The sequence below is a fragment of the Theropithecus gelada genome, chromosome 10 (assembly GCF_003255815.1).
Source record: "Theropithecus gelada isolate Dixy chromosome 10, Tgel_1.0, whole genome shotgun sequence".
NCBI classification, from domain to species: Eukaryota; Metazoa; Chordata; class Mammalia; order Primates; family Cercopithecidae; genus Theropithecus; species Theropithecus gelada.
The window spans coordinates 18,770,900-18,788,873 of record NC_037678.1 but is presented as its reverse complement, the minus strand read 5'-3'; the positions used below and the strand labels follow the sequence as shown (position 1 = coordinate 18,788,873).

Genomic DNA, 17,974 nt, shown 5'->3' with positions numbered 1-17,974 from the left:
TGATCTTGGTTCACTGCAACCTCTGTCTCCTGGGTTCAAGCGATTCTCCTGCCTCAGCCTCTCAAGTAGCTGGGATTACAGGCATGTGTCACTACACCTGGTTAATTTTTTATTTGTTTGTTTAAGACAGTCTCGCTCTGTCACCCAGGCTGGAGTGCAGTGGCGCAATCTCGGCTCACTGCAAGTGCCACCTCCCGGATTCACGCCATTCTCCTGCCTCAGCCTCCCAAGTAGCTGGGACTAAAGGCGTGCGCCGCCACGCCCAGCTAATTTTTTTTTTTGTATTTTTAGTAGAGACAGGGTTTCACTCTGTTATCCAGGATGGTCTTGATCTCTTGACCTCATGATCCACTCTCCTTGACCTCCCAAAGTGCTGGGATTATAATGAGCCACCGTGCCCAGCCAATTTTTTTGTAATTTTAGCAGAGATGAGGTTTCACCAGTTTGACCAGGCTAGTCTCGAAATCCTGACCTCAGGTGATCCACCTGCCTCGGCTTCCCAGTGCTGGGATTACAGGCGTGAGCCACCGCACCCAGCCCTGACTCATCTTTAAAAAAAAAATTTTTTTTTGAGACAGGGTCTCACTCTGTCACTCAGGTTGGAGTGCAGTGGCACAATCACAATCACAGATCACTAGAGCCTCGACACCCTGGGCTGAAGCAATCCTCCCACCTGAGCCTCCCAAGTAGCTGGGACTATAAGCATGCACCACCATGTCTGGCTAATTTAAAAAGAATTTTTTTTTTTCTTTTTGTAGAGATGGAGTCTTGGTATATTGCCCAGGCTGGTCTCCAACTCCAGGGCTCCAGTGATCCTCCCTCCTTGGCCTCCCGAAGTGGTGAGATTACAGGCATGAGCCACTGGCTCTGATTCATTTTTTAAAATGGTTACACAGTAGATTCCATTATAAGGAATTAATTATAAGTAATTATAAGTAAATTAATGAGAACCCTAGTAATATTTTAAATGTTGAGTTGTTTCCAATACCTCCCTTTTTTTTTTTCATTTGAGACAGGTTTCACTCCCGTCACCCAGGCTGGGGTGCAGTGGCGTGAAGTCAGCTCACTGCAACGTCTGCCTCCCAGACTCAAGCAATTCTCCTCCTGCCTCAGCCTCCCGAGTAGCTGGGACTATAGGTGCAGGCCACTGTGCCTGGCTAATTTTTGTGTTTTTAGTAGAGACGGGGTTTCACCATGTTGCCCAGGCTGGTCTTGAACTCCTCAGCTCAAGCAATCTGCCTGCCTTGGCCTGCCAAAGTGCTAGAATGACAGGTGTGAGCCACTGTGCCCAGCCTTTATTTATTTTTAGCAATGCGGCAAAGATGTTGTAATAATTGTACAAATGTGTTAGAGCAGACATACAAAATCTTAGAATAAAATCCTAGAGTTCTCCTATATTCTAGAAACAGTGGGCATTTAATAAATGTTCACTGACTTTAATTGAAATCAGACCTAAGTGAAACTCTTCCTGTATTTGGGTTTACAATCATATCTGAAAAATCAATGATTATCAGTCCTGAAGTCAGCATATTTGGTAAAAATATAAATACAAACTACTTCTTTGTACTTTTTTTTTTTTTGAGACAGTCTCGCTCTATCACCCAGGCTGGAGTGCAGTGGCACAATCTCAGCTCACTGCAACCTCTGCCTCCTGGGTTCAAGCAGTTCTCTGCCTCACCCTCCCGAGTAGCTGGGATTACAGGCGCCCGCCATCACGCTCAGCTAATTTTTGTATTTTTAGTAGAGATGGGGTTTCACTAACTTGGCCAGGCGAGTCTTGAACTCCTGACCTCGTGATCTACCCGCCTCGGCCTCCCAAAGTGCTGGGATTACAGGCGTGAGCCACCGCGCCCAGCCTCTGTACTTTCTTTTTTTTTTTTTTTTTTGAGATGGAGTTTCGCTCTTGTTGCCCAGGCTGGAGTGCAATGGTGCGATCTGGGTTCACTGCAACCTCTGCCTCCGGGGTTCAAGCTATTCTCCTGCCTCAGCTTCCTGAGTAGCTGGGATTACAGGCATGCACCACCACACCTGGGTAATTTTGTATTTTTATTAGAGATAGGGTTTCTCCATGTTGGTCAGGGTGGTCTCGAATTCCCGACCTCAGATGATCCGTCCACCTCAGCTTCCCAAAGTGCTGGGATTACAGGCGTGAACTACTGTGCCCAACTCCTTTTTTTTTCTTTTTTTTTAAGACAGAGTCTCACTCTTTTGACCACACCGGAGTGCAGTGGCATGATCTTGGCTTACTGCAACCTCCGCCTCCTCATTCAAGCAATTCTCCTGCCTCAGCCTCCCAAGTAGCTGGGATTACAGGTGTGTGCCACCACACCCAGCTAATTTTGTATTTTTAGTACAGACAGGATTTCACCATGTTGGCCAGGCTGGTCTTGAAACTCCTGACCTCAGGTGATTCGCCTGCCTTGGCCTCCCAAAGTGCTTGGATTACAGGTGTGAGCCACTGCTTCCGGCTGAGACTACATTTTCTTTTTCTTTTTTTTTTTTTTTTTTCCTGAGATGGAGTCTAGCTCTGTTGCCCAGGCTGAAGTGCAGTGGCGTGATCTCGGCTCACTGGCATTTCCTCTTCCTGGGTTCAAGCAATTCTCCTGCCTCAGTCTCCCAAGTAGTTGGGATTACAGGTGTGAGCCACCATGCCCAGCTAATTTTTTTTTTTTTTTGAGACAGAGTCTCGCTCTGTCACCCAGGCTGGAGTGCAGTGGCGGAATCTCGGCTCACTGCAGGTTCTGCCTCCCAGGTTCACGCCATTCTCCTGCCTCAGCCTCCCGAGTAGCTGGGACTACAGGCGCCTGCCACCACACGCAGCTTTTTTCGTATTTTTAGTAGAGACAGGGTTTCACTGTTAGCCAGGATGGGCTCAATCTCCTAACCTCGTGATCTGCCCGCCTTGGCCTCCCAAAGTGATGGGAATTTTTTGTATTTTTAGTAGAGACGGGGTTTCACCATGTTGGTCAGCCTGGTCTTGAACTCCTGACCTCGTGATCCACCCGTGTTGGCCTCCCAAAGTGCTGGAATTACAGGCGTGAGCCACCGCACCTGGCTACATTTTATGTAACCCAGTACACTTTATTTCCTATCCTATTACTGACCCTAATTCAAGTGTTGGAATTGAAAAATACCAATTCTAGCTATTTATAAGACCCAATATTGGTACAACTGAACATAAACTCTTTCTAAAGTGAAAGGGCTGGAGATTCACATCAATCATTTCAAATTCTTCCATTTCCCAGCTATAATTACCTACCTGTTTGCAGGAGGAGATTTATAATTCTTGTTGGTATATATCTCTTCTAAACTAAACTCTTTCTTCTTTAACCTGAAAAGAAAGAAAGAAAAAAATTCTTCATGTTCTCTCTTTTTTATAGACAAGGTCTTGCTCTGTTGCCCAGGCAAAAGGGCAGTGACCTGATCATAGCTCACTGCAGCCTTGAACTCTAGCCATCCTCCAGCCTCAGCCTCCTGAGTAGCTGGGATTACAGGTGTGTGCCACCACGCCAGGCTAGATTAAAAAAAAAAATTAGGCATGAGTTACTGTGCACAGCCTCATGTTCTCCTAAGAGGGAAGAGATTGATTTCCCAATGCTATCCTTTACATTTGCTCCAACCTATCTGTAATGTTTTAGGTGTGCCTCATGCAAACAATGTGTACTGGAAAAAATGTGTACTGGATTTTCTTTTCCAGGGTACCAACCTTCAACTTTATGTAACTGAGTCCATTAATACTTACTGGGAATGATATATTTAGATTTATATCTATTATTTTTCATAGATTTATATCGATTTTACAGCTGTTGTTTGTGCTGTCTTTGCAATGTTTCTTTTCATGAATTGACTGTTCTTTTTTTTTCTATCTCCCTCCACTGACTAGGAAACTATATATTCTTTTTTGTTTTTTTCTGTTTTAGAGATGGGTCTTGCTCTGTTGCCTAGGACTCTGAGGCTAGGTACAGCCTAGGTGACAAAGACTCCGTCTCAAAAAAAAAAAAAAAAAAAAAAAGATATATATATACACACACACACACACAAAACTCTTCATACCTATCAATTATACAGTAACTCTGAGGTACAGCTTGAATAGTAAAAGCAGGCCATATGCTTGCTTTTTTCCTTTCATAACCAATTTCCAAAACAATGAGTTGGTTTCCCAGTATCTTCCAAAGATGGCCAATGGTATTAAATTTTTTTAAGTATCATTATGAACTACTGGGTTTATATTTGATATGCTGTAATCTACTGAACTTATTATTCTTTTGAGGCTCAGCTGGTCTCATCTGTGGCCACAGGGAATCTCTTCAAACTGGTTCTTGAGAGCCAGGCATGGTGACTCCCAACAGTAGTCCCAGTTACTTGGGAGACTGAGGCAAGAGGATTGTTGAGCCCAGGAGTTTGAGACCAGCCTGGGCAACAAAGCAAGACCCTGTCTCTATAAAAAATTAAAAAATAAAACAAACAAAAAACTGGCTCCTGAATCCCTTTGACATGACCCTAGGAGTCTCTGAGAGCTCTGCTACTTTCTGGTATGACAAGATGCATTCATCTTATTCATTTCCTGCCCTAGACCTGTAATCACTCTCCAAGGAGTCCAGGTTCACATACCATAAAATTCATCCATTTAAAATGTACAATTCAGTGATTTTTAAAATACTCACTAGGTTATTCATGATCACCACTATCTCATCTAGTCCAGTTTTTTATGAGATAGGGTCTTGTTCTGTCACCCAGGCTGGACTGCAGTGGCACAAACATGGCTCACTGCAGCTTCAACTTCCTGGGCTGGGCTCAACAGATACTCCTGCTTCTGCCTCCATGTAGCTGGGACCACAGGTGTGTGCCACCATAGCCGGCTTATTTTTTTATTTTTTATTTTATTCATTTCTTGAGACAGAATTTCGCTCTTGTTGCCCAGACTGGAGTGCAATGGCACGACCTCAGCTCACTGCAACCTCCACCTCCCGGATTCAAGCAATTCCCCTGCCCAGTCTCCTTAGTAGCTGGGATTACAGGCGTCTGCCACCACACCTGCCTAATTTTTGATTTTTTTTTTTCTTTTGAGATGGAGTCTTGCTCTGTTGCCAGGCTGAAGTGCAGTAGAGCGATCTCAGCTCACTGCAACCTCTGCCTCCCGGGTTCAAGCGATTCTCCTGCCTCGGCTTCCCGAGTAGCTGATACTACGGGTACACATCACCACACCCAGATAATTTTTGTATTTTTAGTAGAGATAGGGTTTCATTGGCATTGGGAGTTATACCTGATGTAAATGACGAGTTGATGGGTGCTGACGAGTTGATCTGTGCAGCACACCAACATGGCACAAGTATACATATGTAACAAACCTGCACGTTGTGCACATGTACCCTAGAACTTAAAATATAATAAAAAAGAAAAAAAAATAATAGGGCAGAGGAAGCAATCATATATATGCATTTGTCTCATGTGAGCCTCAGGGTGATGACTTTGAGTTCTGTCTGTCCTTTGCCTACTAGGAATTTCCTTGTGGGCAAATTTTGAGGGAGGTATGCAGCCTTTTAATCTTTCTGTTAAATAGTTATGTTATTTAGGAATAAAATGGAAGCAAGTTTACCTGAAAAAAAAAAAAAAAAAAGAGAGGGTTTCACCACGTTGCCTGGACTGGTCTTGAACTCCTGACCTCGGGTGATTCACCCATCTCGGCCTCCCAAAGTGTTGAGATTACAGGCGTGAGTCACCATGCCCAGCTGTAACTCTGACCGGTTTTTTTTTTTTTTGAGACGGAGTCTCGCTCTGTCGCCCAGGCCAGAGTGCAGTGGTGTGATCTTGGCTCACTGCAAGCTCCGCCTCCCGGGTTCACGCCATTCTCCTGCCTCAGCCTCCCGAGTAGCTGGGACTACAGGCACCCACCACAACACCTGGCTAATTTTTTTATATTTTTGTAGAGATAGGGTTTCACAGTGTTAGCCATGATGGTCTCAATCTCCTGACCTTGTGATTCGCCCACCTCAGCATCCCAAAGTGCTGGGATTTCAGGTGTGAATCACCACGCCTGGCCACTTTGACTTTTTAGTAGAGATAAGGTTTCATCACATTGGCCAGGATGGTCTCAAACTCCTGACCTCAGATGATCCACCCATCTCGGCTTCCCAAAGTGCTGGGATTACAGGCATGAGCCACCATGCCCAGCTGTAACTTTGATTTTTTAGTAGAGATGGGGTTTCACCATGTTGGCCAGGCTGGTCTTGAACTCCTGACCTCTGGTGATCCACCCACCTCGGCCTCCCAATGTGTTGGAGTTACAGGCGTGAGTCACTGCGCCCAGCCTAGTTTTTCATTTTTTTTAAAGACAGGGTCTCACTCTCTTGCCTGGGTTAAAGTGCAGTGGCATAATGATAGATGACTGTGCCCTTGACCTCCCTGGCTGAAGCAATCCTCCTGTCTCAGCTTCCCAAGTAGCTGGGACTACAGGTGCACAGTACTATGCCCGGCTAATTTTTTTTTTTTTTCTTTGAGACGGAGTTTTGCTTTGTTGCCCAGGCTGGAGTGCAGTGGCGTGATCTTGGCTCACTGCAACATCTGCCTTCCAGGTTCAAGTGATTCTTCTGCCTCAGCTTCCCAAGTAGCTGGGACTACAGGACAACAGGTATGCACCACCATGCCCAGTTAATTTTTGTATTTTTAGTAGAGATGGGGTTTCATTGTATTGGCCAGGTTGGTCTCGAACTGCTGACCTCGTGATCCGCCAGCCTCGGCTTCCCAAACTGCTGGGATTACAGGTGTAAGCCACCACACCTGGCCTCCAGCTACTTACTTTCTTTCTTTTTTTTTTTTTTTTTGAGACCAAGTCTCACTCTGTTGCCCAGGGTGGAATGCAGTGGTGTGATCTAGTTTAGGCTCACTGCAACATCCACCTTCCGGGTTCAAGCGATTCTCCTGCCTCAGCCTCCCGAGTAGCTGGGATTACAGGTGCCCACGACCATGCCTGGCTAATTTTAAAAACCATGTTTAGTGGAGATAAGGTTTCACCATGTTGGCCAGGCTGGTCTTGAACTCCTGACCTCAGGCAATCTGCCCACCTTGGCCTCCCATAGTGCTGGGATTACAGGCATGTCTGGCTAATTTTTAAAAACTACTTTTGGTAGAGATAGGGTTTGTCTATGTTGTGCAGGCTAGCTTCGAACTCCTGGGCTCAAGTGATCCTCCAGTCTCAGCCTCCCAAAGTGCTGGGATTATAGGGTTGAGCCATGACGCCGACCTGATCTTTTGTAGAGATGTGGTCTCACTATGTTGCCCAGGCTGGTATCAGACTTCTGGGCTCAAGCGATCCTCCTGCCTCTACCTGCCAACATGCTGGGATTATAGGAATGAACCACCACACCCAGCCTTAAAACACTTTCATAACTCCAAAAAGAAACCTACTTTTAGCAGTCACCTGGACTCTCCCCTACCACCCAGCACTGGTAACCACTAAACTACTTTCTGTCTCTAAGGATTCTAGACATTTCATATAAAATGAATCACATAGAATGTGCTGTTTTCTTTTTTTCTTTTTTTTTTTCTTTTGAGACAGAGTCTCGCTGTGTGGCCCAGGCTGGAGTGCAGTGGCCCGATCTCGGCTCACTGCAAGCTCCACCTCCCGGGTTCACGCCATTCTCCCACCTCAGCCTCCGAGTAGCTGGGACTACAGGCGCCCGCCACCACACCCGGCTAGTTTTTTGTATTTTTAGTAGAGACGGGGTTTCACCGTGTTAGCCAGGATGGTCTCGATCTCCTGAACTCGTGATCCACCCACCTCGGCCTCCCAAAGTGCTGGGATTACAGGCTTGAGACACTGCGCCCGGCCAAATGTGCTGTTTTCATAGTTAACCACTGTTGTAGCATGTATCAGTACTTCGTTCCTTTTCCTGGCTGAATAATACTCCATCTATGGATATACCATCTTTTCTTTATCCATTTATCAACTGATGAACATTTGGTTTCCACTTTTTAGCTACTACGAATAATGTTGCTGTGAACATTCATGCACAAGTTTTTTGGTGAATGTATGTTTTCAATTACTTTTTTTTTTTGAGACAGAGTCTTGCTCTGTCACCCAGGCTGGAGTGCAGGAGTGGAATCTTAGCTCACGGCAACCTCCACCTCCTGCGTTAAGGCAATTCTCCTGCCTCAGCCTCCAGAGTAGCTGGGGTTACAGGCAAGCACCACCACTCCTGGCTAATTTTTGTATTTTTAGTGGAGATGGGGTTTCACCAAATTGGCCAGGCTGGTCTCGAACTCCTGACCTCAGATGATCTGACCGCCTCAGGCTCCCAAAGTGCTGGGATTACAGGCGTGAGCCACCATGCCTGGCATGTTTTCAATTCTTTTAGGTGTATACCTAGAAGAATTGTTGGGTCATACGGTAACCAATTTTTTCAGGAACATTTTACATTCCCATGAGATGTGTATAAGGGTTTGAGTTTCTCTACACCCTTACTACACTTATTTTCTGTTTTATTTTTTCTTCCCATCCTAGTGGGTGGGAAGTGGGGTTTCACTATGGTTTTGATTTGCAGTTCCCTGATGACTCATGATGTCAACAGCATCTTTTCAAATGCTTGTGGGTCATTTGTCTATCTTCTTTGGAGAAATGTCTATTGAAATACTTTGTCCATTTAAAAAATATGGTTATTGTCTTTTGGTTGTTGAACTATTAAGAGTTCTTTATTGCTTGTGGATACCAGACCCTTATTAGATGTGTGATTTGCAAATATTTTCTCCAGTTCTGTGGGTTATATGTTATCTTGTTTTTTGTCGGAGACAGTTGGGCATGGGGAGACAGTCTCGCTTTCTTGCCCAAATTGGAGATCAGTGGTTTGATGATAGTTCACTGCAGCCTTAAAATCCTAGACTCAGTGATCCTTCCACCTCAGCGTCCTAAATAGCTGGGACTACAGGAGTGTGCCACCACGCCTGGTTAGTTTTATTTTTATTTTTGTAGAGACAGGGTCTCATTATGCTGCCCGGGCTGGCCTTGAACTCCTGGGCTCAAGCATTCCTCCCACCTTGGCTTCCCAAAGTGCTGGATTACAGGCGTGAGCCACCATGCGTGGTCACTTTTTCTTTTTTTATACTTTATTTTTTTACAGTAGTTTTATGTTCACAGAAAGACTGAACAGAAAGTAGACAGTTCCCATATAGCCCCTGCCTTCACACATGGATAGCCTTCCAGAGTGTACAACTGTTGTACAATGAACATATATTGATACATTATTACCACCCAAAAGTCCAGTTTATGTTGGAGCTCACCCTTGTTGTTTTCTATGAGTTTTGACAAACACATAATGCCATGTATCCCCCATTACAGTAACACACATAACAGTTTTCACTGCCCTGCACACCCTCTGTGCGCCACCTAGTCATCCCTTCCTTCCCCTCAACCCTTGGTGACTTCTGTCTCCATGGTTTTGCCTTTTCCAGAATGTCACAGAGTTGAACTCATACAGTACATAGTTTATTCAGATTGGCTTCTTTCGCTTAGCAGTATGCATTTCAGATTCCTCCATATCATTTCATGGCTTGACAGCTAATTCCTTTTTAGTACTGAGTAATATTCCACTGTCCAGACAGTTTATTCATTCACCTACTGACGGACATCTTGGTTGCTTCCAAGTTTTAGAAATTCTGAATAAAGCTGCCATGAACATTTATGTACCGATTTTGTGTGAAATGTTTTCAACTCATTTGGGTAAATACCAAGGAGTGCAGCTGCTGTATGGTATGGTATGTACATTTAGTTCTGCACGGGAATTGCCAAACTGTCTTCCAAAGAGGCTATAAACCATTTTGCATTCCCACCAGCAGTGATTGAGAGTGTCTGTTGCTCCACATCCTCCTTCAATTCTCTCCTCTTACCTCTTCCTCTCCCTTGATCATATTTTTGTTTCTGTACTTCATTGTGAAAATTCTGTTCTGTTGTGCTCCTGTTCGTTAACACTATTTAGCTCTATTTAACTTGCTGTTAACGCATTATTAAAGTTGTATTTTGATTACTCAATTTTACATTTTTAGAAATTCTGTACAGTTCTACTTTAAATGTAGTTGGTTATTTTCAAGTATATCTTGCTTCATTATTCATATTTTCAAACCACTTGTATTTCTTTAAACACATAAAACATACTATAGGCCAGGCACGGTGGCTCATGCCTGTAATCCTAGCACTTTGAAAGGCCAAGGGTGGGCAAATCACTTGAGTCCAGGAGTTTGAGACCAGCCTGGCCAACATGGTGAAACCCTGTCTCTACTAAAAATACAAAAATTAGCCAACGTGGTAGTGCACACCTATAATCCTAGCTACTCTGGAGGCCGAGGGAGGAGAATTGCTTGAACTTGATAGGTGGAGGCTGCGATGAGCCGAGATCGTGCCACTGCACTCCAGCCTGGGGAACAGGCGTGAGCCACCGTGCCTGGCCAGCTGGTTTCAAACTCCTGACCTCAAGTGACCCACCCGTTTCAGCCTCCCAAAGTGCTAGGATTACAGGCTAGAGCCACCATACCTGACCAGAATCAACTTTTAAACATGTTTTGGGCCGGGTGGATGACTTGAGGTCAGGAGTTCAAGACCAGCCTGACCAACATGGTGAAACCTGTCTCTATTAAGAATATAAAATTAGGCCGGGCGTGGTGGCTCACGTCTGTAATCCCAGCACTTTGGGAGGCCAAGATGGATGGATCATGAGGTCAAGAGATTGAGACCATCCTGGCCAACATGGTGAAACCCCACCTCTACTAAAAAAAAAAAAAACAAAAAACAACAAAAAAAACAGCTCTTTGTCAAGCGAATAATGTATCAAAATTTTACTGTTGACTATATGCCAGTGATGAAATTATTGCTTTTCAGCTCAAAATTTGCCCTTCAGTACCTGCTCTGTGATAACGGAATCCTAGGCCCTTTAAGCATTTCTCTTTTGCAGTGACTATGATGCTACTAACCTTTGTCACAAGGTGTTGGAGGAACAATGCAGGTGGAAGGCAGCTTCTCTTTCTGGTTTGGTGAGCTTTTTTTCTTGCTCCTGCAGCATGGGCCATCAGTGATTAATGTATGTTGGGATGTTTTGGGCCTTCTCTGCCCTAGTGGTGCGGCCAAGGTCCCTCAGTGACCTTGAAGCCTTAGCTTGGCGACCACTTTGCTGCAGGCTTCCCAACACAGATAGGGCACTCCAGGCCTTATGCCCTCAATGGTAACCTGACTTCCTGACGGTCATTTCCTGTTGCTCTCCTGAAGCAGAAACCACATGCTCCAGGCCTTGCATCAGAGCAGTGCCGCACCTCCCTCTGCAGCAGCCTTGTCTTGTGCTCCAGAAGGTGGTTGTTATTTCCTGCTTGCCCAGCTCTGGCCTCTGCAACCCAGCCATCCAATGGGCTGCAACCTCACCTTCTCCAACCAAGTTTCAACTCCAGGGAGGTGGTGCCCCTTCCAAGTTTGCCCTTCCTAGGGTACTCTCCCTTAGCCCAAGTGTACCCTTCAGGATTGTCTTTACATTTAAGGTTACTCCCTGTCATAGTTTAATGCTTTATAATAAACTTCCCCTGTTTAAAATACTGTGTGATTTCTGTTTCCTGATTGGACCTGAACCAATACATAAACTAAGGTAAAAATCCTAAGAGCTAAATTAGGTTGCTACTAAATACGTTAGACCAGTGGTCTTTACATTAATGTACCTAAAGACTTTCCACAGAGTACACGAGAACCCAGCTGTAGGGGAATCAACCACTCAATCTTTAATTTCTATTTTTTCTTTCATTATTATTATTAATTTTTTTTCTTTTTTTAGATGGAGTCTTGCTCTATTGCCCAGGTTGGAGTGCAGTGGTGTAATCTCAGCTCACTGCAACCTCTGCCTTTTGGGTTCAAGCGATTCTCTGGCCTCAGCCTCCCCAGTAGCTGGGATTACAGGTGTATGCCACCATGCCTGGCTAATTTGGTATTTTTAGTAGATATGGGGTTTCACCATGTTGGCCAGGCTGGTCTTGAACTACTGACCTCATGATCTATCCACCTCGGCCTCCCAAAGTGCTGGGATTACAGACATGAGCCAACACGCCTGGCCTTATTATTAATTTTTGTAGAAATGTGGTCTTACTATGTTGCCCAGGCTGCTGTTAACCTCCTGGGCTCAAGTGATCCTTCCACCTTGGCCACCCAAAGTGTTGGGATTACAGGTGTGAACTACCATGCCTGGCTCAATCTCTGATTTATTCTAAAAGTGATACACCTGAGAAGTGTCCTGAATTGCTCTTGCAGGTCTCTCTGTTCCCACAAATTCTCTCAGAACAGCTCCTATCCATCCTGAATTCTACTTTGATACATCAATCAAATCACTCATTTTGCTAAGCCCTTTCCAGTGATTAATGAAATCACCATAAACTTGTCTTGGGCTTTTCTTTTCCTTTACTATACATTATTCAGTTAAGAGAGAACAGTGCCTTTAGAGATTGGGTATTTGGGGCCGAGCACAGTGGCTCATGCCTGTAATCCCAGAACTTTGGGAGGCCAAGGCAGGCAGATCACACGAGGTCAGGAGTTCCAGACCAATTTGGCCAACACAGTGAAACCTTGTCTCTACTAAAAATACAAAAATTAGCTGGGTGTGGTGGCATGTGCTTGTAATACCAGCTACTCAGGGGGCTGAGGCAGAAGAATCGCTTGTACCTGGGAGGCAGAGGTTGCAGTGAGCCGAGATCATGCCATTGCACTTTAGACTGGGCAACAAGGGCGAAACTCTGTCTCAAAAAAAAAAAAAAAATTAGCCAGGTGTGGTGGCAGGTGCCTGTAATCCCAGCTACTCGGGAGGCTGAGGCACGAGAATTGCTGGAACCTGGGAAGTGGAGGTTGCAGTGAGCCAAAATTGCACCACTACACTCCAGCCTGGGCAACACACAGTGATACTCTGTCTCAAAAAAAAAAAAAAAAAAGAAGAAATTGAGTATTTGGGCCAGTGTTAACACACTTGATTTCAGGTATCTCATGGAAAGGAGTTGTCAGAGTGACTTTGCTTTGTTCACCTCGATTATCATCAAATAATGTCTACTTAAGAAAAAGACCTTATTTAGGAAAGAGAGCTTCAAACACTAAAAATAGCTTGTTCATGTATTTAATTATATACAAAATTTTTTCTAGCTATTCTCACTTCTTATCAACAATATGTCATCACTTAGAAAAGTTCCACTCAACATATTCATGGGATGGGCACAATGGCTGACACCAGTAATCTGAGCACTTTGGGAGGTGGTGGCCAGATCACTTGAGCCTGGGAGTTCAAGACCAGCCTGGGGAACATGGCAAAATCCCATCTCTACCAGAAATACAAAAATTAGCTGGGCATGGTAGCACATGCTTGTAGTCCCAGCTACTCACGAGGCTGAGGTAGGAGGATTACCTGAGCCCAGGAAGTTGAAGCTGCAGTGAGCCATGATCATGCCACTACACTCCAGCCTGGGCGACAGAGCGAGACCTTGTCACAAAACAAAGAAAATATATCTACCTATATATAAAAATGTTTGGCCGGGCGCGGTGGCTCAAGCCTGTAATCCCAGCACTTTGGGAGGCCGAGACGGGCGGATCACAAGGTCAGGAGATCGAGACCATCCTGGCTAACACGGCGAAACCCCGTCTCTACTAAAAACACAAAAAATTAGCCGGGCGAGGTGGCGGCGCCTGTGGTCCCAGCTACTCGGGAGGCTGAGGCAGGAGAATGGCGGGAACCCGGGAGGCGGAGCTTGCAGTGAGCTGAGATCTGGCCACTGCACTCCAGCCTGGGCGACAGAGCGAGACTCTGTCTCAAAAAAAAAAAAAAAAAAATGTTTTACTGGGCCTATCAAATACTTGAAGTGCACAAGACCCACAGAAAAAATTTAAGTAATTTCCTTTGGTTAACGCATGAACTTTTATCAATTCATACTATAAATATTTAATTCAAGTAGTCAGTCCCTTCTGATCTGATCCTATAAGATGTTGTAATTTTTTTTTTTTTTTGAGACAGAGTGGCTCAATCATGGCTCACTACAACCTCCACCTCCCGGGTTCAAGCGATTCTCCTGCCTCAGCCTCATGAGTAGCTGGGATTACAGGTGCCTGCTACCACGCCCAGCTAATTTTTGTATTTTTAGTAGAGACAGGGTTTCACCATGTTGGCCAGGCTGGTCTCGAACTCCTGACCTCAGGTGATATACCCGCCTTGGCCTCTCTAAGTGCTGCCCAAAGTGCTGGGATTACAGGCATGAGCTATTCATGCCCGGCCAGATGTTATAACTTCTATTCCCATTAACAATATCAAGGCCGGGCGCGGTGGTTCAAGCCTGTAATCCCAGCACTTTGGGAGGCCGAGACGGGTGGATCACGAGGTCAGGAGATCGAGACCATCCTGGCGAACACGGTGAAACCCCGTCTCTACTAAAAAATACAAAAAAAAACTAGCCAGGCGAGGTGGCGGGCGCCTGTAGTCCCAGCTACTCGGGAGGCTGACGCAGGAGAATGGCGTAAACCCGGGAGGCGGAACTTGCAGTGAACTGAGATCTGGCCACTGCACTCCAGCCCGGGCGACAGAGCGAGACTCCGTCTCAAAAAAAAAAATATATCAAAATATATGTGATAAACTGCCCTGCCAATTGGTTTGTCCAATATACTTTTCTCTTATATTAAATATAAAAGCAGGCTGGGCTTGGTGGCTCACTCCCGCCTGGGCAACAAGAGCAAAACTGTATCTCAAAAAAAAAAAAAAAAAAAAAAGAGCAATCATTGAGACTTATATAAATTAATAGATTTAGTTCTGATTTTTACAATAATTGTGAATCATTCTTAAAAGTCTAATACTAGAGTTTAATTCATGTATGCATACACATTTACTAAAGCAATTATCATGCTTTCTACCATACTCCTCACTTCAAAATTTACAATGCTTTATTATAAATTCAGTAATGAGAAATGTTTTTTTGAGACCCCAGTCCAGGCTGGAGTGCAGTGCTGTGACCTCAGCTCACTGCAACCTCCGCCTCCCGGGTTCAAGTGACTCTCCTGCCTCAGCCTCCTGAGTAGCTGGGAATACAGGTGCGTGCCACTACCGCCCGGCTAATTTTTGTATTTTTAGTCGAGATGGGGTTTCACCATGTTGGCCAGGCTGGTCTCAAACTTCCGACCTCAAATGATCCACCCACCCCAGCCTCCCAAAGTGTTGGGATTACAGGCATGAGCCACCGCTCCTGGCGTCATGTTGTTTTAGTAATGCACAGGTTGGCACTATTGGGTTATTAAGAGCATCCATAACCTGAAAATCCAAAATCTGAAATAACTTTCTGAGCGCCAACATGATGCTCAAAGGTCACGTTCAAAGGGAATGCTCACTGGAGCATTTGGGATTTTCAGATGAGGGATGCTGGTAAGTATAATGCAAATATTCCAAAATCTGAAAAAATGTGAAGTATGAAACATTTTTGGTCCCAATAATTTGAATAAGAGATAGTCAACCTGCATTATTGAAATGGATAAATTATGACTTTAAGACTTTTAGAAAAATACCTTACCATTTGTACTACATAATTTATTTCTTGGTGTTTTATATCATTTGCTTTTTTTCTTTTTTTTTCTTTTTTTGAGACGGAGTCTCGCTCTGTTGCCCAGGCTGGAGTGCCGTGGCCGGATCTCAGCTCACTGCAAGCTCTGCCTCCCGGGTTCACATCATTCTCCTGCCTCAGCCTCCCGAGTAGCTGGGACTACAGGCGCCCGCCACCTCGCCTGGCTAGTTTTTTGTATTTTTTTAAGTAGAGACGGGGTTTCACCATGTTAGCCAGGATGGTCTCAATCTCCTGACCTCGTGATCCGCCTGTCTCAGCCTCCCAAAGTGCTGGGATTACAGGCTTAAGCCACCGCACCCGGCCTATATCATTTTCTTAAAAGGATAAATTAACATATTTACTTGAATTGGAAAACAGAAAAGTCAGGAAGAATGATTTGCTTGATGGGCTTAAATAATAAATTGCTTCCACCAATTAAATTATATGCCCAGGCTCTTCCATAAACTTAATGTACTAAAATCTGCAGCTTCAAGGGTTTTTTTCTTTTTTTACAAAAGTACATTTGATTAAAAGCATTTTACCAAAAGACATCCTAAGTTTAGGCAAAGATTTATTAAAAATTTTATTTTTCTCAACCCTCTTTCAGTATATTGGAATGAATAAAGTACCTCTAAGTGAAAGAGGATCTGGCATTTGACATTTACTGGACCTTTCTTGGTCTGTTCAGACACTGAGACAGTAACTGCCACTAATTCCTGGGTAACAGAACCTTTATGACTGAGTGCTTTTCAATCTTTTGTTTTCATTAAATATAATGCTAGATCACTGTGATTTTCTGGCATATAACTTGAAAGAAGTGGAAATAATTGAATGACTTTACTGTATTAAAACTCCTTCCTCTCCCAACTACTTATTTATGTAAACAAGGTTCTTCAGACATACAAATGCAAGAGAGAATACAACTGATAATGAATCCTTTTTCATTTGAGTAATAAATACTACTCGATCTCAGATCTCGGATATCTGAAATATTTTAAAAATTTCTCTTGAAAAGACATACAATAGATCAACAAAAGAACCATTAAGACAAAAATACAACATATTAAGATAAAGATTATAGTGCAGAAGTGGAACATCAATCATGATCCTAACAAATGATTATTTATTTTATTCGTGTTGTGTGAAGCACTATAATGGATGAAGTAGTACACATTCTTTTCTCAATTACACTGTATAGAAATCTTCTTTTCGTTTTTTTTTGAGACGGAGTTTCACTCTTGTTGCCTAGGCTGGAGGGCAACGGCACGATCTTGGCTCACCGCAACCTCCACCTCCCGAGTTCAAGCGATTCTCCTGCCTCAGCCTCCTGAGTAGCTGGGATTACTGGCGCATGCCACCACACCCAGCTTATTTTGCATTTTTAGTAGAGATGGGTTTCTCCATGTTGGCCAGGCTGATCTCAAACTCCTGACCTTGTGATCCACCCGCCTCAGCCTCCCAAAGCGCTGGGATTACAGGCATGAGCCATCACGCCCGGCCCTGTATAGAAATCTTAAGTGTTGGGAATTCTTATTCATATTTTACAGGGAAGTTCCTGAGAGACCACTGTTAGGCTTCCATTTGCTGATAAGAAATGGAGGAGCAAAATCGATCAGAAGAAAATATAAGTCTGGAGATCTTTTTTAAGAAAAACTAAACTCAGGACTTTTAGGTCCTTTTCCAGTTTAGTGCAGAGTATTTAGGAGCTTGAGCTCTGGGGTTGGGTAAATCCTGTGACAGACAGAAACCACATGTGCCAGGATCAATGCCACAACCTAACACAGGTTCCTCATCGCAACACTGGAGGATTAAGATTATGTACGCAATATATTAAAATGTCCTTGCATATAAATATCTAGCGACAGTACTAATTAATTCTTTAGGGTAAATTCCTAGAAATGTAATAAATGGCTCTCAGAGTATAGGACCATTTAAAGGGTAATTATATTATGACCAACAATTTTCCAAAAAAGTGAACCTAGCTTGTAATAGAGAAGGAGCTCACCTTTTGGGTCGAGGAAGGCCCATGGGGGTAAGATTAGGATCTGGTCTAGGAATGGTTTTCCGGATGCGAATCTGTGAGACTTTCTTTGGCCTCTTCTCTGGCTCAGCCTATTTTTAAGGATTAAGAAGAAAGATGGTCACGTTTTAAGACATTTTATTTATTTATGTATTTTTTGAGACAAGGTCTCACTCTGTGGCCCAGTGGTGCAATCATAGCTCACTGCAGCCTTGAACTCCTGAACTCAAATGATCATCCTGCCTTGGCCTCCCAAAGCACTGGATTTACAAGCATAAGCCACCGTAACTGGCAATGTTTACTTTTAGATGGGGTCTTGCTATATTGCTCAGGCTGCTCAGGAACTCCTGGGCTCAAGTGATCCTTTTGCCTCAGCCTCTG

At 44.2% G+C, this 17,974-nt stretch overlaps 1 protein-coding gene across 1 annotated transcript in view; it reads right to left on the bottom strand.

Annotated features, from left to right (window-relative positions):
• The window catches only part of PRR14L (proline rich 14 like), a 70,572-nt gene that overhangs the window by 4,634 nt on the left and 47,964 nt on the right, over nucleotides 1-17,974 (bottom strand). Inside the window, exons 7-8 of the mRNA XM_025400355.1 lie at nucleotides 17,579-17,685; nucleotides 3,260-3,331 (exon numbers count right to left, since the gene is read on the bottom strand). Of these exons, the coding sequence (XP_025256140.1) occupies nucleotides 3,260-3,331; nucleotides 17,579-17,685 (179 nt within the window). The remainder of the gene's footprint in view (nucleotides 1-3,259; nucleotides 3,332-17,578; nucleotides 17,686-17,974) is intronic.